The following is a 24,360-nucleotide window of genomic DNA, read 5'->3' on the forward strand; positions in this document are numbered from 1 at the left end:
TGAGAGTCCGCCTGCCGATGCAGGGGACACGGGTTCGTGCCCCGGTCCGGGAAGATCCCGCGTGCTGCGGAGCAGCTGGGCCCGTGAGCCATGGCCGCTGAGCCTGCGCGTCCGGAGCCCGTGCTCCGCAACGGGAGAGGCCACAACAGTGAGAGGCCCGCGTACCACACACACAAAAAATAATAATAATAAACAAAAAACTAGGATTTCTGTGACATAACATTATTTCTGACACAAAGAGACACAAATTCAAAAGTCAAATTCAAAATAATAAAACCTTCTAACTAACCAAAATAGCAACGTTCTATCCTCATGCATAATCTACTTGAAGATTTACCTGAAGAGAGAATAAATGCTTTTTCAATGGAAAACATTTAGTCAAAGTATTAGATTTCTATGCTGTTTCAAGCAATTAAAGTCACTCTCTCATTAGACAATGTGTTTTCCCCCAAGTCGTGTCTTTCTCCAAAAGAGCAAAGTAAATGATGTGCCTCACACCACCACTTGAATAAACTAAGAAAGGCCTTTCATTAAGAAGGATCAGCCCAGCCATGTCACCACGATTACTGAAAGGCACACTCTCTCACCCTCAGTGACGCACACACACCCCACACTTGCTGAGTTTTCTACAGACAACCAGGCTTCCCAGTAGAGAGCGGGGCGGTCTGGCTGCCCATCAATTTTCTATCCAAAGACCCTCTGATCTGGGAAACCTCAGTCATCTCTCTATTTGCCGTTTGCACTTTCAACTCTATCCAGTGACCCCAGGTCCATACGTGCAGTCAGGTACCCCCGTGCTGAGGCATGGACTTGAGCCCCAGCAAGGCCATGGCTAAGGTGACCGTCTTGCTAGAGTGGGAAATGGTGACTGCCGAGCCCCTCCACATCCCCGGCACCACGGCTCGCCGGTCACCCTACTGCGGTACGCGGAGCAGGGACCCGGCGTGCAGCAGCCAGCTGAGGTCTTGGGAGGCACCCCAATCACAGTTCAAAAGCCTACAGATTCCTGACGATGGAGCCAGAGAGGAGTCGGTAGGAAGAGCAGCTTAAAAAGTGCAAAGAAAGATTCACAGCTCCTTCCCAAAGCACACCACCTCACTCCACAGGTGGGAGGAGGCTGCCTGAGCAGCTGACTGTCGTCTGTGGACCTCACTGAACCTGCTACGAAATAACCAGGCAAAACAGAAGGCCCTGAATCAAGGCCAAACTACATCTTCCAATACCACTGGACGAGAAATCCAATGTCCTTACAGAAGCTGGACTTTAAAATTCTTTGCTTCACATGGCTAGGCAGGAGTATTTATGCCAGACTCTACGTGCACCTTAGATTATCTCACTGTCTGTGTTTACCTAAGTGGATCATACACTCCTGAGAGTAAAGCTTGTGCTCTCTCCTTTTTTTAAACATCTCTAGCCAGAGTGCACATGCGCACGCGTACACACGCACAGCCTACAGAGCGCTGGGCAGCTGTCCACACAGGGGGAAAGGTGGCGTCAGCACATGATGACCACTGAAGACCACAGTGAAAGGCTGTCCCGTTACCGTGTGTCACAGCTTTCCTCCCACTGGCCATGATGCCGTCACAGAGCTGGATGATTTTAGGAATTCCAATGATCTGTTTTGAATGATAGCGTTCATAAGACAGTAATACCAGGAAGAAAAAGATGTTTGGAATAATTGCCTCTGATTCCCTAGAAACAAAAACATCCATTTAGACACTTCCTTTTAAAATGAAGAAACATAACCAATATAAACAGCATGAAATTACTCTCGATTCAGAGTTGAGAGAGCACATGTGAGAAAACGGGAGAGCGCGAGGAGGGATGAGTGGGCGCTGAGCTAAAGGACCCTCGGGACCCAGTTTAGTCCAGCTGACGTCCTCCCGTGTTCCCGGCTCGGGGTGGGGCCAGCACGTCTTCTGGGGCACCTGGGCTAAGTGAGGGCCTGGAGAAGGCGCCCAACAGGAGAAAAAGTAACTGACACCCAAAGGAGAAAAAGTAACCTGCCTCGAATCACATGGTCGAGAACAAGAAACTATGCCTCCATACCCAGGGGACTCTCAGAACACTTCCCTCTGCACTATGTTTCCCTAACTACTTATCAGTTAGTTCAGAAACTGAACAATTTTAATTTTCTATAATTATACTTATAAGAGGAAGTATTCAAACCTTACAGTCTAGCAAAGAAAAACTGCAATTAATATAAGTACAGTGCATAATAATTACCTTTATTAAAGACAACTATATCCGAAAACTGTCTTCTCTAAGATTAGAAAAATCAGTGCTCTATCAAATGAGAGTTCATTTAGAAAACTATTATAATTAAATGCTTTGAAATATGAAATGAAAACTGACAACACGTGATTATCAGATGCAGAACTACTTCTCAACATGTCTTGAGATGCTTATTCATGAATTTTTATTAGAAACAAAAATCCACAGCATGTTAATCAGATTTCCATTAAAAGTAATGCTTAGCAAAAATGCCTAACAACCCTTTTAAGATAAATGCTCATCCTACATGTAGGGAGTTCCCTGGCGGTCCAGTGGTTAAGACTCCGTGCTTCCACTGCAGGGAGCACGGGTTTGATCCCTGGTCGAGGGAACTGAGATCCCGTGTGCTGTGCAGTGCGGCAGATAACATAACATAACATAAAATTCCATGTAATCACGTAACAAGGACAAGCAATCTAAAATAACAAAACGCTATTACCTGAACTGGCCTACTTCAATGTATTCAAACTGCTTCAGCACAAATCCAATAAACACCTACAGGCAGAAATATAAAATTTTTACATCAATAATTAAAATGTGCAAACTAGGTTATTTTTCTTCATACTCATTTGTATAAACCTTTAACAAGTTTCCTGACAGTAAATTTGTTTGTGCACAAGGACTCCAACGTATTCTACTGTCAGACTAGATAATTTCAAGACACTTCCAGAAATCCCTCTAAACACATTTACTGAACACTGAGGTGAAACCTGTTGGGAGAAACAGATGATGAATTCCAGGAGCCCCAGGCAGCACCCACAAGGCACAGCAGCAGGCCTCGTGCGCTCCAGCTCACGGCAAGCCGCACAGCACGGATTTCCTGAAACTGGCTTAGGAATAAAGATGTCCAAGTGAGTCCAACTTCTCCCCCAGCGCCCCCAACATTCAAAGGAGCTGGGTACCGAGGGGTGCGGAGGGGAGGGTGGCCTTGAGAAGCAGAGGCAGGACCTCACGGCTGGCTTACAGCCAGTTCCGTGTCACATTCCAAGTGCCCAAATTCACTCTCCAACCCGAAGCATGGAGCTCATCTCCAGTTTCCTCCTCGCCCCCGGGTGTGAACAGACACACAGCAGGTGCTCAGTAAATCACTATCTGAACTGAGTTAAATCACTTGCCTGTTCTATTGATAGTTTTCTATCCTTGTCCATAAAAACTGTCAAGGTACTGAACCCTAAGAATTGGGGGGAAAGGGCGCTGAGTGACAGAAACAAACCGGAACAAACGTGGGGAGAGAGCGCCCATGGCAAGAAAACCTAACGCCACCAAGTAAGAGGCAGAAAGTGCTGGGCTCGCGGCGAGGCCCGCACATCAGACCACCTGTGCACGTGCGCAGAGATGAACACAGCACGGAATTCTCTCTCGACGCTTACGTATCAGATGGGGACTTTAGAAACAGAGAAGAAAGCAACAAAAATCACTGTTTTGGAGAAGGGCTCTGTGTAGAATGACTAAAGACAGAATTTGATAAAGGCCTGTCTGACCAGGGTACGGCCGAGTGGGGAGCTGTGTTTTTTCTCTGTCCACTGACGGCAGCCCCAGCAGAGACCGACCACCACCTGAGAGAATCAGTTTCCTCCCACGACGAGTCAGAAGGGGGAAAACCGAGAAAGGCAGCCCGTGTCCTCTGAGAGTGCAGCCAGCCCGGGCTCTGCTCTCCCCTGGAGCAGCAGGCGCGGGGGAAGCCCAGGGAGGCCCCACCTTCCCAGGCTCCCCTCACATGCCCGCGCCTGCCTCCCTCTCGGCCACAGCTGCCCCCCACTTCAGATGAGGGCTTCTCTCCACCCAAGCCCCTGCGTCAGAGCCCGGGAACCGTCCCGCAGTGAGCGTCGTCCCCAAGGAAGGAAACGGCTCTTTGGACGATTTTCCTCGGAGAACCAGAGCAGAGGGTGGGACAATGAAAATGCTGGGTCAAAACAGAGCCCCCGCCCCAAGCCCGCTCTTATCAGGTGACCCCCCAACACCACCCGTGGGGAAACCAGCGTCCTGAATGTGTTTGCTCGCTTCTCCTGGTGAGTTTCTCAAGGTGCGTGGCCGGTGGGTGGTTAGAGACCAGTCTCTGCTGGGGCTGCCGTCAGTGGACAGAGAAAGAGCACAGCTGCCCACTCAACCGTACACTGGTCAGACAGGCCTTTATCAAATTCTCTCTTCGGTCATGCCACACAGAGCCCTTCTCCAAAACGGAGTGATTTTTGTTGCTTTCTTCTATCTTTCTGAAGTCCCCATCTGATACGCAGGCATACCTCAACGACAGTGCTACACCGCAGATACCGTGGTGTCTAGGAGGGAATGGAGAACTGCAGTATTTCCTGTCTCATAGGAAAGTAGCACCAAATCACAGCCCAACCATGACAGTCACATTTTGACGACCTAAAGGCAACTTTCTTTGCAGTGAACTTGGCTGGCATGACGCTTGCTTTAAGAGAATTCGCATCACAAAATGACACAGCTTTCCAGAGTCGTACCCATGGCAGGGAGGTCTCACCTGGTGGAAGCAAGCACAGACACTCAGGGCCGGCCCAGACAGCCGCGACACGGGAACCCAGGGGCCGGGGGCCAGCCACTGCCCAACAGATCACATTCCCTTTCAAATAGGTGAGCTAACTTTAGATCGCTTGAAACTGATCTTCCTTGATAAGCTGTCTAAAATAAGACTCTGGATTCTGCAGAAATGTCCCCCCAGCAGTAAATCTCAACGACAATGTAAGTTCGGATTAACCGTGGAGTGGGGGAGGGTGAGAGGCCGGGAAGAGCCGCGGGCAGATTTGTAAAGGCTGAGGCCAGCCTGGAGAGCTTGGGCGAGGGTGCAACGCTTGCTGAGGCCTGCGCACGCCAGGCCTTCCGTGTCAACCAGTGGGTGAGACAGATGAGATGCAGCCGCTGGTGGGGGAAAAAACAGCGCACTTCTTTAAGGTAGACTTCAGCGTCTTTCCAAGTTCATTTTTATTAACTTATGAACAGGTGCAGTAGACGAAAGATAAAAGCGACGAACCTGATCCGAATCCAGAAGGCAGTAGTTAACCCGTAACTGAACCAGCTGCGCCAGCAAATCCAAAACCTGCTTCTGTAACTGCACAGAGGTTGTTGTCGTGTACTGTTTTAAAGCTTTTATAACAAGAGGCTCAAATAAACGAATGTGATTATGAATAGCATTCTACGAAAAAAAAGAGAAAGCAAGAATCCGTAAGTGAGTCTTCCACTGCAGGCAGCTTGGAGGCCCCAACCTGCAACGTGCCCAGCGTGCACCTGCCGGCTCCCAGTTACCTTGTCCGCGCGGTTCTTTGCGACGCTGGTGAGGTTTGTCTTCAATTGGGTAGACACTTTCTGGAGTACGTCAAACCACCTGCCAGGCAGAAAGAAAGGAGAGCAAAGAATACCCTTGAATACTCTCCTATGTATCCAGCTATACTCCAGGTCAAACTAATTCAAATTCACAAAATCAGAGCGTTTTAGAGTCAGAAAGAACTATAACAGCCACTCAGTGTAGCGGCATCAAGCTCTTCCTTCAGTGAAGATAATTAGGTGAAACAGAGTTTACAGCTGACTGACAGCCATCAAACCTTGTCACCTGCAGCAGGCTACCCGAGACAGCGCTTTCCTCTGCTACAGGAAACTCACCACTCAGCCCGTGTGTAGTGGGGCCAGAGAGGTGATGGTCATTTGAAAGATTCAGGGATCTAGAAGATACCACTTATTTCCTTGGGAAAAAATTTCTTTACATCAATTATACCCTTTTCTTTTTAAGAAACACAATATTAAATGACAGTAATCAGACACTTGCTTGTTTTATTTATACCCCATATTATTAGACAAAGTATTTAAAGAATCTTATTCCTGAGACTTGGAAAAATAGTAAGTACATGACCAATTAAAGCCCAAAACGTGGGCTAAAATTTTCCTAAAATACTCTAGTATTTTAACTATAGCTGTTTTATCACTACATCTATATAAAGAAAAACCAGGAATTCTATTGTTACTACAGAGTAGTAACTCAAATATGCACTAATAATTGATGGTAATTTAAGAAACAACTACTGTAATTCCAGGCACCATAAACAACTATAAATTTGAGTGAAAATAGACTTTTAGCCATAAAGTTACAAAACAGAGAGTAATAATACCTATGCCCTCTACACACTAGCACTACTGAGCCACCTGAGTTACAGGCCCCCAAAGCGCCACCAACACACAGGAACTTACTCTAAAGGGAAATGTCGTCATGTGCCCTGGGGAATAGCGTGTCCCCTTTCTGGCTGGCTGACGAATCAGCAGTGAGTGCGCTTCCCGGGAAGCCCGCTCAGCACTCCTCTCCCCCAGCCCAGCCCTGCCGAGACACTGAGGCGCCCGCAATCTCACCCACTGGACCACATGCTTCTCTGGAGGCAGGGCCATGCCTTCAGCATCCTTGCAGCAACCACATTTTCTAGAGTTCTCTGAACACAGGAGACTATCAGAAGGTTACCCTGAGGTGTCGTGGTCCTGTTCTGCCTGCACCATGTTCCTTAGGCTGGCGTCGGCTAAGGCCTGGGTGAAGTGGGTGTACGGAGCCATGAAGCAGTAGTGGTACAAGCCCGGCCTCACGCTGGAAGAGCCAAGGCGCTGAGCACGGCCTTGAGACTTGCTGGGGTTGGAAGATAAGCCATCAAACTGGGAAGCCAAGTTTGTCCCAAAGAGAGTCTTCAACAGCTAGAGTGGAAGTATTGAAGCCATCAACATCTGAAGTAACACAGAATCTCCCACACAAATATCAAATCCACCTATATATAACTGGGTATGTTAGCAAAACTTCAGATTGCGCAGGACAGTGGAGGGATACCAGGACACCAGCTAAGTGACAAGAGGCCAGCACAGCTTCTGAGATCCTCTGCCCCCATGGGGGCGAGCGTCCTCCTCCTGGACCATGAGGGAGGAGCAGCCCTCTTGGCCGGAGAACAGCGGAGTGAGCAAAGGCGGGACAGGTGGGGCTGCCGGACGCGCCACCAGCACCACCTTCTGAACGACGGGCAGCATTACATCAGCGTGCCGGGGTGAAGGGCTTAAAAGAAACTGCTTTCTGACCTGCTGGACACAAACAGTTGCCATCACTGGTTCTCGACTGAAGCAGGATTTCAGGTACCCCAGGATCTCTTCAACACACTGCAAAGGACAGGCAGCAAGACATTAAAGTAAGCAATTCACAGATACTTGTTGTGGTGAATTCTGCATGGAGAGCAGGCCACTGGACGGCTTCCGTTTAAATTGTGTACAACAGTAAACATCACAGGACAGTCAGAAGAAGCTTTTCGCGTACTGCCAGCAGAGAAAGTCAGTAAAAAGCATGGAAATCTAAGCAGCCGCGTCTCACCCTTCCCTTCATGCATTTATACATTCTTTCTCTCACTCATCCAGAAACTGTGCATCAAGGATCTGCTGTGCCCTCGGCATCCAGCCCTGTTGTCAGGGCAGGAGCTCAGAGTCTACAAAGGGGTGGAAGCCCTGCATCTGTGGGGCCCCTGCAGAGGTTCAGCTGAACGTAGCACATACTACATCAAGTGTGATTTACCACAAAAAGCCCTAGACATTTCCCTTTAGCAGAAGGTCCTGTGTCCGACAGCAACCTGCAAAAATGACCAAAATGACTGCCTTCAAACGATTGTTCTCACAAACTGTTTTTACCAGCCTCAGAAATGAGGTCCATGGTATCCAAGGTCCCTGAAGACATGAACGGTCCAGGCACCAGCATCAGCAGCTCCCCCCTCACTGCCCACCTGGTCCCCAGACACTGCTTCTATAAGACCAACTACATTGAAAAGGCCTCTCACTCCATTTGTTTGGTATATTTCCTGCACTAAAAAGCAACAGATTTCTGTTGATTTCAAATACTCAGGACCATGTATTTTTAAGATTCTGACTTATTCCTATTGGACTAGATATCCAAGGCTATACTCTGCAGGGTTGAGTTTGTTCCATGTCACCTTGTTTTCACTAGCTCATAGGAGGCAACTAAGAAGTGAGAACCAGAAGAATTACAACCAGAGCCTTCACATCACAAGTTGCCTAACAAAGAACCACGTCTCTTAACAAACACGTATGAAACGCTCCGTGTGCAACAGAAACTGAGTTACAGGCGCTGAAAACAGGTGAGAAGAGGATGCTGCTGTTAGTGGCCTTCAAGGAAACAAGTCCCGGGCATGGATATTAACATACAACATGACGAAGGGAGACTTCCACTCCTGGCCAATACGCAGTAAGAGGAACCAGATTTACCCTATAGCCAAACAACCCAAAAAACCCAATATATGAATATATGAAACCACAGTTCCAAGACAGTGACCAGGAGGCACTGGAGGACAGGCATCCCTGAGAAATGGGAAACCAGCAAGTCAGCCCTATGACTGCCCCGCTCACTGCCCTCAGAGAGCTCCTGGGTGGTGGCACAAGGGCGAGGGACAGAGCAGAGCTCAGGGGACCCCCCGAGTCGAGGAGGAGCTGAGAGTCTGGGGAAGCGGGAACAGTGAGGGCTCCAAAGAAGAGAGAGCTCCCAGAGAGGACTCTGTAGACCGGGGGAGGCCCTGGGAGCCGCTCAACACGTGCGTAAGGAAGGGTCAGAGGGCACAGCGCTCCGAACTCACACAGGGCTGGAACAGTGACTGCTCTCCCTAACCGGGTTTATGGGGCGCCAGCTAGAACCAGGGAGGCCTTGCCTCGGTGGTGGAAGAATTAGCCCTGGACTAAGCACTGCTCCGACCCACTGAGTTGACATGTGGAAAAAGTAAAAGGGACAGTGAGGAGAAACAGAAGACAATGTGTACAATGATTAAAGCCAGGTAAGCTTTATGCATATCGAGAAGAAGATGGAGAGAAATGGGGCTTCCCTGGTGGCGCAGTGGTTGAGAGTCCGCCTGCCGATGCAGGGGACATGGGTTCGTGCCCCGGTCTGGGAAGATCCCACATGCTGCGGAGCGGCTGGGACCATGAGCCATGGCCACTGAGCCTGCGCGTCCGGAGCCTGTGCTCCCCAATGGGAGAGGCCACAACAGTGAGAGGTCCACATACCACAAAAAAAAAAAAAAAAAAAAAAGATGGAGAGAAATGAAAACAAAGGAACTTCACTGTATTCCACTTCTAAGAGACACATGTTTAAGGAGGGCTATTGGTAACTCACTTTGAAATTCATTAGAAACTAAGATGCCCCGGTAGCTGGACAGGTGGATCCAAACACAGCAGAGCAAGTGGACAAAACAGTAACTGCTGGATCTGGTCGTGGACACAACACAGGCACTCACCACACGACCTCTTAACTCTCCCGTGTGCTTGAACATGTCCCCACAACATGTGGGTGGTGCAGGGAGGTTACTGGGCTTGGAACCCAAGTCCATGAGCCTCAAGCACAGCTCTGCTGCTTCCTGAGGCACCAGAGGAACAAGCCACACGCCAGAGACTGCTCTGACCTTGCCACGTGCGAAGGTCAAATAAAGTAAAGGACTCTGTCAACAGTTTTAAACCCACCAATTTTTTAATTCATCTGGCTCTGAGCTAATTTACAGCAAAAAGTGAAAACAGGATACAAATAGAACCCCGCCCCCGGCAACTTCAGGCTAAGACAAGAATCAGACTCAAGTGCCCAGACTGCAGAACCTTCTCCCCACTTTGTGAATGTGCCGGGATGGTGGGGTTTCGCCCTGGAGGCACTCGGCCCAGGGTACACTTCAAGCGTGCCAGCTACAGCTCAGCGAGAAGAAAGGAAACACAAACCTTCCCGATGTCCTGCAGTGTTGCCAACTCTAGAATCTGAGAGAGAACATCCAAGGCAGAGCGCAGAAAAGCCCCAAACTTTTCGGTGTTGCTCTGAAGATCCAAGGTGACCTTGGGGAAGTGGTGGGAGAGAAGGCACACATGATTGCTGGTAGCATCCCGGTCACCTAACACAGACGCACACTGTCTGCTGTGGTGTGTTCTCTAGGCAGCGCGACACTCACCATGGGGGGATGGTGGGGGGGGGGTTCTGTTTGTTTGCTTGTTTTTAGCACTGGGAAATGCCTTGGAAAGGAAATTACTCTTCCCGATCGCTATATAAACACTTTTTTCAAAGGCGTCTTCCAACGTATGGTGACGCTACTGAAAGAAAAATAATTCCTAACCTTCTATCATAATGAGAAAAAGAATGTTTAATGCCCATCATAACCAGTGCCTGATAAGCAGCATATCAAAAAATATAAAACACATGTCCTCTTCCACCCATTAAGATCCCTGGGGGAAATCATTATCAAATTCAGACACAACCTTTCAGTCTGGCTACAACAAAATATTAAATTAGTCTTAAGAGGTATTAAGTTAAGATCCTAAAGGACCCAACTGAATTAAATTATGTAGCAATTTCCCCCATTTAACAGACTGAGAGAAGGTTCAGGGCCAAAGATATAATATGTAAGAACAAGGGGGAGGGGGAGGCATTGACTGTGAAAATAAAAACCGGCAAAAATCCTACAAAAACACTACAATAAGTAGATAGGAATTTGCTCACTGAAATAAAATCTAACCACCCCTGATGAAAGAGGAGACACTTTCTGGGCAAAGGGAGAGGAAAGCAGGTGAGAGACAGACACAGAAAATGAACATGTAAGTGGATCTCAACACTGTGACCACCGTCACATCAACCTGAGGGTGTTCACAACAGGCCAAGGAAGGAAGGAAAAACCCAGGAGCGAGACCCCCAACGACCCAGGGACAGGCGACTGCATGACGCCAGGTCCCAGGGAAAGCAGGAGGGCAGGGGTTCACCTCCAGCAGGCAAGGACGTTGAGTGGGGGTCGGGGAGAGAGCAGGGAAGGCCTTTCCTGAATAGCGAACAGATGTGAGAACTGGGGTCAAAGGGCTCCGAGGAGAGCTGAAGAAGGACTTGGAGACTGGGAAATAACGCAGGGGGGAGCCCAAGGGTCAAGCGAACAATGGAGAGCGGGAGAGCAGGACACCCTGTGGGGCAGCATAGGAGGTGAGGAGGCAGTGATGGAAGATCTCAGGACACGCCAGCCACTCCAAACACACACACACAGTCTGCGCACAGCAACTCAACCAGCAGGCGGGACTCCGAGACTCCAGGGAGGCCAAAAGTAAAGGGGTCCACCTTGGAGTCCAGGGCATTCAGGAAGGGAGACGATGGAGAGGGAGGAGAGGATGGAGGGATGCTGCAGAGAACATGGGCGGGGGGTCCCCCAGAACTGAAGATGACGTACACTGAGAACAGGTGGAAAGGAAACATCTTCTCTGTGTGGGATTTTAAACATACCCTCCTCTACTTTAGAGCTTGACATGAGAAACATCCGGCTAAAGAGAGCCTCCAAATCTTTTATCTTTAAAAATTATCTATATCCTTCAGAAAACAAACCAGATAAAGTTTGTAAATGGTTTTTAAAAAATTGAGATGCATCTATTAGTAATAAAAAAAAGGATGACTACGGGTCACATTTATGAAAAAACGTGCAAGATCTATGTGAAGTATCTTTTAAAATTACTTTTAAAATTCTTTAAATTTCATGTGCTTCTGATGTGCCTTTCTGAGGAAACAGGAAGTTTCCAACACAAAAAAAAGCATCTCACACTCTGGACGGGCAGGCTTAGCATGTAAGATATCAGTTCTCCCCAAGTTAATCTACAAATTTAACACAATCCCAATGGAAAAACTCTCAACTTTCTTTGGAATTAGATAAGTTTATTCTCATGTCCATATGCAAAAATAAATAAGAATATCCAGGGAAATTCTAAAGTAAAATGGGGTAACTGATCTCCTCAAAAATACATTATGAAGCTACAATAATCAGGAAGTGTGCTTCTAATGGACGAACAGATGGACAGACTGATATAATAAAGGAGTAAATGGAAATATAGAACTACGAGAATTTAGTATGTGACAAAGGTAGTATTTCAAAACCCATTAGTGCCAGAAAATGGACTATTTGGGAAACTGTAGGGGCAACTGGTTAGGCAGCTGGAAAAAAAACCTGTTAGATGCATACTTCATATCTAACAAATTGCAGACAGAATAGTCTAAACACACAAAAAACTGAATGGAAGAAAACAATGAAAAGCCCTAAATGAAACCATGGGAGATTTTCCTTAATAATCTTAGAATAAGGGGAGTTCCCTGGTGGCCTACTGGTTAGGATTCTGGGCTTTCACTGCTGTGGCCGGGATTCAATCCCTGGTCAGGGAACTGAGATCCCTCAAGCCACGTGGCGCAGCCAAAAAGATAAATAAATAAAATATAATAATAATAATCATCTCAGAATGAGAAAGTCCTAAGGAAGAAACATACCTGTGCAAGAGAAACAACAGACCAGACCGCTATCCTTCCAGAAGGCTGCTTGCAAGGTTGGCCCTCGGGGGTGCCTGGGAACTCAGCCAGTAAACAGTTCCCTAGACTGACGTCAGACTCGCCCTGAGCACTAAGGGTGGCTCACTGTGCCTGGACTGCTTTATCAAACAATGTGTTGATGCTGGACCCCTGCTCTCCTCTGTGAGTGAATTTTGGTTTGTGAAGGCAGAGGGAGCCTCTGTAACCAGTACGCGGCTGCACTTTAGTTGAGGGCGGGGGCGGGTGGGGTCCTCCGAGTGGCCCTCATGGGGGGGCAGAGGTTGCTCCAGACTCTGCCGGCATCCTTCCCCTCAGGGGCTGGCTGTGTGTCCTCCCCGCCCTGCCGTGAGGAACCCTCGCTGTAAGTGCAACCACATGCTCAGTCCCACAAGACCTTCTAGCGGATCTCTGAACGTGGGCGATCTTGGGACGCCCAGACACGGCATCGATAAATCATAAAGATAACACTTTCCCAATGAAAATCCTAAACTTTTGTAATGATGGAAGCTACCGTAAACAAAGCTGAAAGACAGAGCTGAAAAAGCTAACTGCAACTCATATCCCAAAGGTCTAACTTACTTACTTATATATGTATGTCTATAAGCTACAATCTTAAGAAAAACATCGACAATCCTCTGAAATGTGTGAATGAGTGTATTTTTACAAAAGAAGCAGTACCTTGTAGTTTGCGTGTGTAGCTTTCAGGACATCGTGCAATTTAAGGTAAGAAGGAAGGTGATAGAAACTCCCCAGTGACGAGGACTTGGTTGCTGCAACAGGCCCTGAGGTTTCAGATGGTCGAGAGGCTTTAAACACACCACACAAAATAAACTTTTAGATCAAAAGGAAACACACACCAAGTTTAAAAAGACTGCTAGTAATAATTATTTTTATTGTATTCTAGTAGGATAAAATTCAAATTTTTCCTGACTTTTTGATTAATTCACAATAACAAGAAATTGACTAATGAACATAAGTAGACTCTAAGTACCGCCCATAAGATGACAAAATAAAATAGAAAGAAGAAAAAGAAGAAGAGCAGTGTGATGCTATTATGTGTTTGGTTTGGCCTGGCTGCCTGTTTGTGAGTCAGAGGAACGACTGACGTGACCTTCAGTCAATCTCAAAACCTCTCGGAGCACAAGGCTCCCAGGGGCACGATGGGGTCGACCTCTGGTCGACTTAGGTCATGAGCCCTGTAAGCAGTCAAACAGGGGTGATGTGAACACGCTCTGAAGTCTGTCAGGGCACACACACTATCATTGAGCTGATAGTAAATATTAAATGCCAAGCACAGTGTAAGATTTTAAAGATTTATGATCTGGGGTCCTTAGTTTATTTAATGCATCAGAAAGATGATCAGTCACATACTGATAACTTTGCATTTATAAAGTTCTGAAGCTTTTTAGCTGGTAAATCTTCCACTGGTATCGTCATCAATACTTAGAAAATAGTTTCTTTTAAAATGCTTTACTGCTGAACTGAATGAATAAGCATTTTCAGAACACTTAAAAAAAAAAAAAAAAAGCTTGACATAGGGAATTCCCTGGCGGTCCAGTGGTTAGGACTTGATGCTTTCACTGCTGGGGCCTAGGTTCAATCCCTGGTCGGGGAACTTAAGATCCCACAAGCCGTGTGGTGCAGCCAAAAAATTAAATAAAGTTTTAAAATTAATAAAATGCTTAACATAAACACTTTATAAGCAAAATGAACGGGAGAATCATGTCCGGCCCCGGCACTGTGAGGTGGCATGTGAACGGACTTGGTGGCAGCACAAGCAGACAGGCGTCTGGTCGCCTCTGCTCTGTGCCCACCAAGAGTGGCACGGACCACATACGTCATAGGCAGAGTCACATGGTCACTCTGGCCCCTTCTATTCCAAGACCTTCCCCTCCAAGTGTGTGTCAATTTCTCAGGTTCGTCTCACTCAGATGATTTTATCCCCACTTTACTTCTCCCTCAGCCCTTCCACAGGTAAAATTTCCATTTCCTATTTCAGAATTCTCCACACATCAGAATCAACGATGTCACCCCGCTCTATTCCTAGCCGTCTACACCCCCTCCCTTACTGAAAATCAGTCAGTGAGAAGAGGAGAAGCGGGGAGGCACAGCATGGGAAGCACGGGGTACAGCGCCCTGCTGTGGGCCAGACGCCTGCAGACGGCTGGGACCCCACATTGGCAAGCAACATTCAGACGTGCGTAAGACCAAAATGTGGTCTGTGTACACTCAGCAAGTAATATTCAATACCTGAAACCACACCTGGGGAAACCATTTCTCTGGCTTCATTGCTATGTATTTTGTTTCCAAAAACTACCAAGCTGTAATATTAACCTTGACGTGAACGTAAGCTTTAGTCCTAAACCACTGTAATACAGACAGGCGCCCCCAAGCCCGCCCCCTCCCACTCCCCCGCCGTGGCCTCACACCTGGACTGGCCTCACCGCCTTTCTTGGGACTCACGGGTACAGACACCTGCTCTCCGGGTTCCTTCTCTTTTCCCTTCCGTCGGATTGGACTCAGAGAAGGCGGGTTTGTTAGAGATGGCAAGGCTGCCTAAAATAGAAAACAAACTGTGAAGGAAGTGTCACCAACACAGGACTGAAAACCATGGTATGTGCTTCTACCATTCGCCTGTGCCATCCATTTCTCTTCTTTGAATCCACATTTATGAAGCCCAGACTCCGTACACGTACCATCCACTTTAGCCCACACAACAACTGCACGTGGTGGGAACTGACCCAGCACTTCCTAACGGGAGCACCATGAACGCTCAGAGACGGAGGAGCCCTCAGGCAGTCAGGCGGGGTCTCAGGAGGCCCCCGGAGCCCCGGCATGCCACCTCCAATAGCAAGCAATGGGGCTCTCTCTGGGAGCCAGGGCGTGAAACAGGGTACAGAGCAACGCTCTGAACTCCGTTTTCAAATGAAGAAATAGGCTCAGCGATGATGAAGTGACTTATTCAAGGTCACAGCTAACAAGAAGCAGAGGCAGGAGGCAACAAACCCGGACCCTCCACAAAGCCCACACTCTGCATACACAGGACAGTACAGAACGCCCCAGCCCCACACGGCAGGAGGCAGTGGCGCGGGCACCTCAGCTCTGCTGCTCACCCCCTCCGCGATCTGAGAGAGGCCACCCTACACCTCGGAGCCTTGTCTGCACAAAGGGCACAGTGGCTGACAGGGAAGGGCTAGAGAGACCGGGAAAGAAGCCGCTGCACCTGGAAAACACGCTACGCGAAAGGAGCCAGTCACAAAGGACGCCAGCTGTGTAGCTGCGCTGACACGCAATGTCCAGAACAGGCAGACGTACAGAAACAGAAAGTAGCTCAGTGGCTGCCTGGAGCTGGGGACGTGGCAGGGCTGGGGGGTGAGAGCCAAACGGTACAGCGCTCCTTTGGGGGTTCTACAGTGGATCGTAGTGATGGCCAAATAACTCTGGGTGTACTAGAACAGAGTCATACACTTCACATGGGTGAGGTGCACGGTGTGTGAATGGCACCGTAACTGTGTGATATGTTAATAATGCTGTTTCAGCGAGGCCACCGCAGTGGTGCAAAGGAGACACTACATCAGCTTGGAGCAGAACAGCGGCAGTGAGCACAGAGAAAAGTGTGCACATGTGCGTGTATGGATGTGTGTAAATGTGTATGCGTGTATACATACACATATATGGGCTTTCTGCAAGATACTTAGGAGAGAAAACAAAGAATTTGGTGAGCAAGATGAAGAGCTGTGATGACTCCCATATTCTAGCTTGAAAAATATGGAGTGAGAGACGGGGAGAAGCACCGGCTGGGGAGGAGACCAAGATGTCCAGATTTGGACCGAATGAGATTTCTACGGATCGCTCAAGTAGAGGTGACCCGTGGCAGCTGGCCACACTGGACTCCGAAGACAGGTCTGGGGTCTGCCCCGCTTAGATATTGAAGACCTGAGAGTAGACCTGACTGCACTGAGCTGCCCGGTCCCACGCTAGAGCCACGATCTACAGGTGGCTACTCAAATTTAATGACAATTAAACAAAATTAGAAGTTCAGTTCCTCAGCTGCCCTGGCCACATTTCACGTGCTCGGTTGCCACATGTGGTTGGTGGCTACTGTCCCGGCTGGTGTAGATGGAACGTTCCCATCCTTACAGAGAGCTGTGCTGGACAGCCCTGGGCCGGAGAATATGGAGGGGGGTCGACTGAGAACAGAGCCCCGGAAAGCACGGATGGTGGGAAGAAGACTAAACTAGGAAGTACCCAGGCAGTAGAAGGGGGTCAGAGGATTCGGAAGCCAACCAGAGAGAATGCCTCAGTACAGGAGAGGTGGTCCTGGGAGATGCAGAGGGGAGGTGAGACAGGGTCTGCAAAGCGCCCACGAGAGTCAAAGGCGGGTCTTGGCAGGGAGCGTTGCTATGGGGAACTGGCAGAAATCAGGCCAGCAGGGGTTAAAGAATCGACGGCCGAGGCCGTGGACTGAGTCCAGGGCCCGAGAGGTTTTGCAAAGAAGGCCAGTGTCAGAGAAGCAGTTCACTAATTCAGGGGTTAAGCTGGGAGAAAGGACTCGAGAGAAGCTTGTAGCAGCAGGGGGACCAAACTGGCAGCTAGAGGAGAACCTGAGTTGTCAAGGTGGAAGAGACAGGAGAGAGAGTGAACCATCAGATACAATTACAAGTGAACTGAGCCGTCTTAAATTCACTGTGTGAATAGTTTTCACGGAACTGTACTTCAAAGAAAAGCAAAACATTTCGGGAGAGACCGGCTTCAATGCTGAGCTTTCTCGGCCAACGCTGAAAGCCCAAGAATAAAGCCAGGTATTTCCCTCTCACAGGTGATAGTAAATGACAGACGATACCAAATGGGCTATAAGTTGGATGAGCACATCTAGGTGTTAAATCTAGTGTCACGATATGAGCAATTTTGTTTATTTAAAGCAAAAGAGGATAAGGAAGGGACAGATGAATAAACAGAGGCATGCCTGGAGGCCCACGGAGCCATCTGGACCAGCTGAAAACAGCTGCCCAAGCACGGAGTTACCTTTATTGCTGGTCCAGGAGCCACATCATCCAGGACGTGTGCACAGATGTTGACCACCTTCAGCAGGTGGGAGAAGAGCTGCTCCACCATGGGCACCAGGGTCCGGTCGCCCAGAGCCGGCCACACCTCTTCCTGCCTGGTGGCTGCGGGGCCGGCCTCTTCTTCGGAGGCCCACGGACTCCTCAGAGACCTGGGGGCACTGGCTGTGACACGGGCACACACGTTACCTCCCCAGCTCCACAGCATGGGGCCAAGGCGTAAGTCCTTCAGACCCGTCTACGTCGAGAGTCTGCTGGACACCTCCACCTGGGGGCCCACTGATGCCTCAGGTTCCACAGGAAACCGACATCTCCCCCCGAATCTGTGTCCCCAACCTCCATGAAGGCCGCCATCACATATCCACCCAGGACGTGACAGTGCCCCTCCTGATCTTTACAACTGAAGTTCAACTGGTGATCCAGATGTGCTGACTCTGCCCCCTTCACTCTCTTTTAATGGGTCTCTTCCCACACAACCCACAGCCATTATCTTCTTCACTCTCTTGATCTTGCCTTAAGTATGGGTTTCCCTAACTTCTCCTCCAATCCACATTCACGTCAGCCGAGTGATCTTCCTAAAATACTACCCAGATTGCTACTCCCTTTCATGAGGCTCTTCAATGACCTCCCAGAGCAAACAGACTAAGTCCTCATTAACGGAGACGGATCCTTCACCAGCCACATTCTCCATCGTCGTCCTCGCCCTCACACAATATCCAAAATTACTTAGCACTCAAACGTCACACAATCTCTCACGTCTGCATGCCTCCACGTGTGCTGTGCCCCGTCTGGTGTTCCCTCTCCTGCCAGCCCATAAATGTCGCTTCCTGTCCTAATCCCCGACAGAGAGTGATTACAGCCGCTCCGTGCGGCCACTGAACTTCTGTTGACGTGTGTCGCTACAAACCTACATTCAACTTGAGAACGGAGCCCACACACCATACTTTCTCATGGGCCCCGTGCCTGAGACAGTACCTGCACAGGGTGCCCGCTAAAATGAAATTAGAAATGAGTTTACCTATAGCTAACTGAGGGGCTAGATCGGGACAGGGCTGCTTTAAAATACTCGGCACAGGATAGCTGCCTGCAGTGCACATTTATGCCTATCGGTAATGTCTGAAATTCTGACTAAAGGAACAAGCCATCCCTGGCAATGACCTCAATACTTTTCCTCCATGCGCTCACCGCCGCCACCCCCCAAAAGGAAATCAAAAGTTAAAGACCTAGAATCCCTCTTTCAACTCAGTACCAATACCTGCAAGCAAGTTCCCAGCTAAAATCAAAGCATCTTGATGGGCTGAGAGATCCAGTGGGAACCAGGCTGATGAAAGCAGGGTCAGGATCATCGTGACCATGCCCACAGTACAGCTCTTTCTAGACTCATCAGAGGCGCTCAGCGGGGGCACTCTGAAAGCAGACGTTTGCAAGATCGAATTACAGAAAAATTTTAAGATAACAGCCTTGCTTTCTCTTATGAACCAAAAGGAAGGCACATCACTGTTCATTTCATGCCAGCTCACAAAGCGATTTTACTACTGTGAACTAGCATCTTTCTTGTAACCACAGTCCCATGAAAGTCATCCGAGACAGGAAATCAGGTAGCAGATCTGACTGGAAGTACTGGAACTGGTTACTCTGATAACTTTTAACTCTCTTTCGACTGACTTAGCACGTTTACCCCAACACCAGAGTTGCTCTGAAGTCAGGTCTAATGCTGCATCTACGACACAGGAAAGCCATCACCCAGGACCAGAGGACGCACCTACTTCAAGCAAAGTTAGTTGGCCATACGCTGACACACACAAGAAATCTGCAGATTTCCTTCCAAATGTGACGGTGAGTTACTAAATTTGTCTCAGTTATCAGTATACATAACAAAAGCTTACTCCTTAATGCTGTAGAGGACTCAGAATTATTTCACAGATGCTATGAGGGCCATCTACTGGAAGAAAATCATTTTTAAATGAGAACTGCTAATATAAATGTAATAGTTCCTAAATTACTCTTGTAATTGATTACAAGATTTTGCACCATAGCTCACATTTGATTTCAAATGAAAAATGTTTCTAAGTTTTTAATACATAGTGAATAGTGAATAATTTTGGAGAGAATCAAGCCAATTAGAAAAGTCTTTTGCCAGCATATGCAAATTCCCTTAAATTAACCTGCAGATCATACCCTCAGATCCTCCAAAATGCTTAAGAGTGAGCATCTGACGTCCATTAGAATTAAAAGTAATTCAGTATTTCCCAATAGCTCCTTCTCTAGCTTCCCACACAACTAACAGGGCAGAAGCAAATATTCCAATGGGTATTTTTCCAAAAGGTGAAACTGTTAAGGTGAGACTTAAAAAGAAAGAAAGAAAGGGATCCGTATAACTACGTTTGTATCACATAACTGTAGACAGCCATGCGCCGAGGAAAATACATACCCACAATGCCAACCTAAACTCCAAATGCAAACTGGAAAGGCAGTTGAAAGAAGACACAGAGCTTCACAGCATCCAAACTAAAGAAGAAAGGAATGAGAAAATCACACTCAAACACCAAAAAAGTTTGTTAAATTGAACCTCCTTTTTCCCTTTATAACGAGTACGAACAATGAAAACAAAATTGCGATCTGTATCTAACGATAAGACATCTGTCCTCCCATGATACAAGTTCATACCTTAGAAGATACAGCTGGACAACTGAGATACAGGTTTAAGGAGGGTCGATTATATCCCAGTGAGGAGAGGCCAGGAGTGATGCACCTCCTCTGGCTCCAACTTTAACCATCGTGCTCCCCGCCCCCACCAGGAATGCCCTTCCTACCCCAGCTCACCCCACCCCATCTGCTCCAGCAGATTAATGTCCATCTTCCTAACCAGACTGAAAGAACCACAAGGGCAGGGATCCTCTTAGTTTTTACATCCCAAGCCTAGAACACTGTCTGACATACGTAGGCCACAATAAATACAAATAATGTTTATAATATTTTGAACAAATCAAGGGAAGACCAAACTGCAGACAGCCCAAACAATATTTAAGTTTGAAAGGCACTTATATCCTTATCAAGATAGTCTAATCATAACTGCCTGAGTTTTCACAACATGAAAGCATTCCTTCTGTCACATAAAATAGATGACAAGATTTAACCTGGTAATCAGCAAATTGGCACTACTTTCGTGTAACATTCTTTTTTTCTGATTATGGAAGTTAGACTTGTTCATTTTAGAAAATTTGTGAATATCTTAAAAAGCATAATCATTCATAATCCTAAAATTTATTTTGGAACTTTTCTGCCCATCATTTTCTTAAGTATGTAAGAAATGTGTTTAACGTGAACATCATTTCTCATAAGCAAGGCCTGTCTGGGCGCAGGCATGCACAGTTTTGTACTGCGCCTGTTTTCACTCATTATAATCCAGATGGCCACTCTACAGATTGTTCAAAACCCTCCAAAGCACCATGTTAATAAGTGCATAATAAACATATCACCATCTATACAGAATTTAGTTATAATCAGAACTTAATCAGTTTTGGACTCTTGGACATTATGGTTCTTTTACAATTTCAGCATCACAAAGAATGATACAGATAATCACATTACACAAAAATCTTTGTTGGCATTTCTGATTTTTTTCCGCTTCGTATGTATTATAAAGTCACTGAGTCAATTAGTCTAGAGATATTTTAAACTTCTGATATACTACCAATTCAGATTATGGTAGTTTTTCTTTTCTTTGTTATGTCTTCCTAGACTGGCTGATTGATTGATTGACTGATTTTAATTTTTTGGCCGCGACGCGCGGCTTGTGGGATCTTAGTTCCCAGCCAGGGACTGAACCCAGGCCCGCGGCAGTGAAAGCGCCAATTCCTAACCACCGGACCGCTGGGGAGTTCCCCTGGCTGAATTTTTTTACAATGAACATATTTAATGTTCAGAAAAAAAAAAGTTGTTTCCATTCCCATTGGAATAAACCCAGGTTTTATTCACAGAAGCACAATTTCTTAGTAAGCCGCACATATAAGAGCTCTAATACAAGCATCCTACCGTTAAGAACTGACCACACAAACTACTGAAAAGTAACCTCATTAAGACCAACCAAAAGAGTCTTACTGTGAGCGCCCTCGTGGTTGATGTGATTAGCTCATGAGAAACTGCTGCAATGACTCTCGAAAGGTTATTCTCCATAGTGACGTCTGTTATGCTTGGTAGTAGGTTATAGCCTCTATATATTCTAATGAGAAAGAGACGTGGAGACTTATCATCTACCACTGAAGCTTATGACATTTTCAAAATTCAAATGGCACTTAAAATTTTAAGATTAAAGGCTACAAGAGGTTAAAGCAGTCTTGACTTTTAAGTTAAAGAAAGACTGGGAATAAAGGTGGTCATTATTCTAGGAAAATGGCTGCGCTCACCCCTCTCCTCCTCCAGTTCCCAACACCACAGCACTGGAGCAATGCTCTCTTCGACACAGCCTTGCCTGCAATCTCTCTACGTGTCCAAAGCTGCCCATTTTTCAAGCTTTAAGTTAAAAGAAATCCTTCACGAATCTACTCCTGATTCTGGACAAAAGAAAGTCCTTTCCCACTACAGTACTGCCACTTTTCCATACTCCATTCCTGGCACGTGTCAATTTCAGTCCCTCCTTGTAGTTACATACGAATTCTAATTCCCCAACTACATAAATGAAGCCCAGGTAGGATTAGCGTTGATTCACTTTTGTTTCCCTCAGTGTCCTGTCCTCAACAATAAAAAACACAGTCTATGTTAGTCTTCTCGTCTAAAAGACACAGAAAAGAATGGGCTGTGTACAACCATTTGAAATTGTATATAAAAGACTCTCACAAAAAAATGTGAATAATAATAACTGCACATCACTGAACTAGCGATAACCCTAAATAACACTGACACTCTTTAACAACCTGCTCACCTAAACATTAATGTCATGATTTAACTATACTCTTCATAGGTAACACAAATATAGTGAAAATTTTAAGGACAAATTTTTAGAGAAGACATAGCATTAGAGTCCTAGAGAAAAATACAGCTGTCGGTATGTGGCTCATAACAAACGATCATACGATTTACGAGGTCACTGCTGTGTGGCTGCAGCAGAGCTTAAATAAAGAGGCGGGGTGGTAGACCCTGAAAAAGAGAAGCGCCCCATCAAGGGAGGAGCGCCTATTCCAAGCGATTTCTCTAGAAAACACGAGGCTTTAGAGTGAGCCCAGGGCACGCTTTCCTCGGCTAGCAGGGGTACCTGGTTATGGTGCTGGCGGAGAAGTGAGACGGAGGCTGCGCCTCGTGCATGAGAGGCTTCAGGTGAACGCTGCTTTGACCTCTCGCCATGGCCACGACTGCGTCAGCCTGTCCTTGGTCGCACTTATAAAACAGCTTCGGGACAAGCCTGACATAAAAGCAAGGTTTATTTTCCTTAGAAAGTACCTGAAACCCACCTGTGATCCCCTCCCTCCGGCTACCCAAAGACACTTCCTTCGTCAGGGGAATTAAGAGCAGAGGCTCCGATCGCAGGGCTAATCCCCCACACACCCGCTCTGAAAAGACCAGGCGCTGGACTCTCTTCCTGTCTGTCATACAGTTACATACATCTCTCTACACATAATTAAATGCTTTGATTTAAAAAACCTTGAAAGTTCTCTTTCTAACCATCTTGATCAGCGTCAACAAGTGCGTGAAGCCAAGGTGCACAGGAAGCACTGAGTACAGGGCAGATCTGAATGCCAGGGGCTGTCCCTTACTCTCTTCTGCAATTTTGTCTGCAAAACCGTCCCACACACTCCCAGGTGCAGAGCTCCAGCTGAGGTCCCTCACAAATCCAAAGTGAACTCAGAGGCACAATGCAGGGGGCACATGGGCGCCTCCCTGCAATCAGCGCTCGGCACACGCCCTGTGTGAGCACTCACACGCCTACAGACGGGCCCATAACTTTTAGAAACAGTCAACTGTTTTATCACATTAGTTTGCAAACCCAGTGTCTTTACTTAAAGTCTCTTTCCTCCATGAAGACCTGGTCGTAAGTATAATTTTTTCCTAAGGTTTAATAAACTACTATCATTCACAGAAAATGGTAAAGACCCAAGATCTTTGATCAAGTAAGTTATATAAATCCAGTTAAATCCATGAAAAGGTACACCTCACAAGTAATCAAAGAAATGCAAATGACCGCATTGAAAACCGAAAGAATATCCACCGAAATGTAAATGGTTTTCTTTTGAGCAGTTTGATTACAAAGATTTTTATTTCCTCCTTTACATTTTTCCTAAATTTTGTTCAGTAAACATTACTTTTAAAACAAGATAGAAGTTACTTTAATAGGAAATACCAATGAGTGCCTGAACAACTGACACATATTTAACTTCTTTTGAAATACTGTTTTGGTGAGAAGAATCAGGCACAATCCTATTCTGGGAGTGGGAGCATAAACTGATCTGTTTCTGGACAGTAATTTCACAATAAGTACCAAAACCCATAAAAATCCACTTCTAGGTATCTACCCATGAGAAATGAAAAGCATGATTCATAGTAGTCAAAAAGTGAAAATAATAATACCACCTGGTGAAGGTATAAATAAAACAGAGTATTATCTATGTAACAGAATACTATTCAACAATGAAAGGAACACACACACCACGTAGCATGGACAAATCTCAAAAACTAGGCAAAAGAAGCCAGACGCCAAAGTCC

General features: G+C 46.9%; 1 protein-coding gene across 1 annotated transcript in view; it reads right to left on the reverse strand.

Moving 5' to 3' along the window:
* HTT (huntingtin) overlaps positions 1–24,360 on the reverse strand; it is a 138,946-nt gene that overhangs the window by 54,643 nt on the left and 59,943 nt on the right. The window contains exons 22-35 of the mRNA XM_060013051.2: positions 22,916–23,062; positions 21,766–21,886; positions 20,096–20,172; positions 18,920–19,071; positions 17,627–17,829; positions 15,031–15,157; positions 13,280–13,407; positions 10,006–10,116; positions 7,330–7,407; positions 6,734–6,957; positions 5,536–5,614; positions 5,264–5,425; positions 2,714–2,769; positions 1,544–1,692 (exon numbers count right to left, since the gene is read on the reverse strand). Of these exons, the coding sequence (XP_059869034.1) occupies positions 1,544–1,692; positions 2,714–2,769; positions 5,264–5,425; positions 5,536–5,614; positions 6,734–6,957; positions 7,330–7,407; positions 10,006–10,116; positions 13,280–13,407; positions 15,031–15,157; positions 17,627–17,829; positions 18,920–19,071; positions 20,096–20,172; positions 21,766–21,886; positions 22,916–23,062 (1,814 nt within the window). The remainder of the gene's footprint in view (positions 1–1,543; positions 1,693–2,713; positions 2,770–5,263; positions 5,426–5,535; positions 5,615–6,733; positions 6,958–7,329; positions 7,408–10,005; positions 10,117–13,279; positions 13,408–15,030; positions 15,158–17,626; positions 17,830–18,919; positions 19,072–20,095; positions 20,173–21,765; positions 21,887–22,915; positions 23,063–24,360) is intronic.

Source organism: Delphinus delphis, chromosome 5 (assembly GCF_949987515.2).
Source record: "Delphinus delphis chromosome 5, mDelDel1.2, whole genome shotgun sequence".
Taxonomy (NCBI): Eukaryota; Metazoa; Chordata; class Mammalia; order Artiodactyla; family Delphinidae; genus Delphinus; species Delphinus delphis.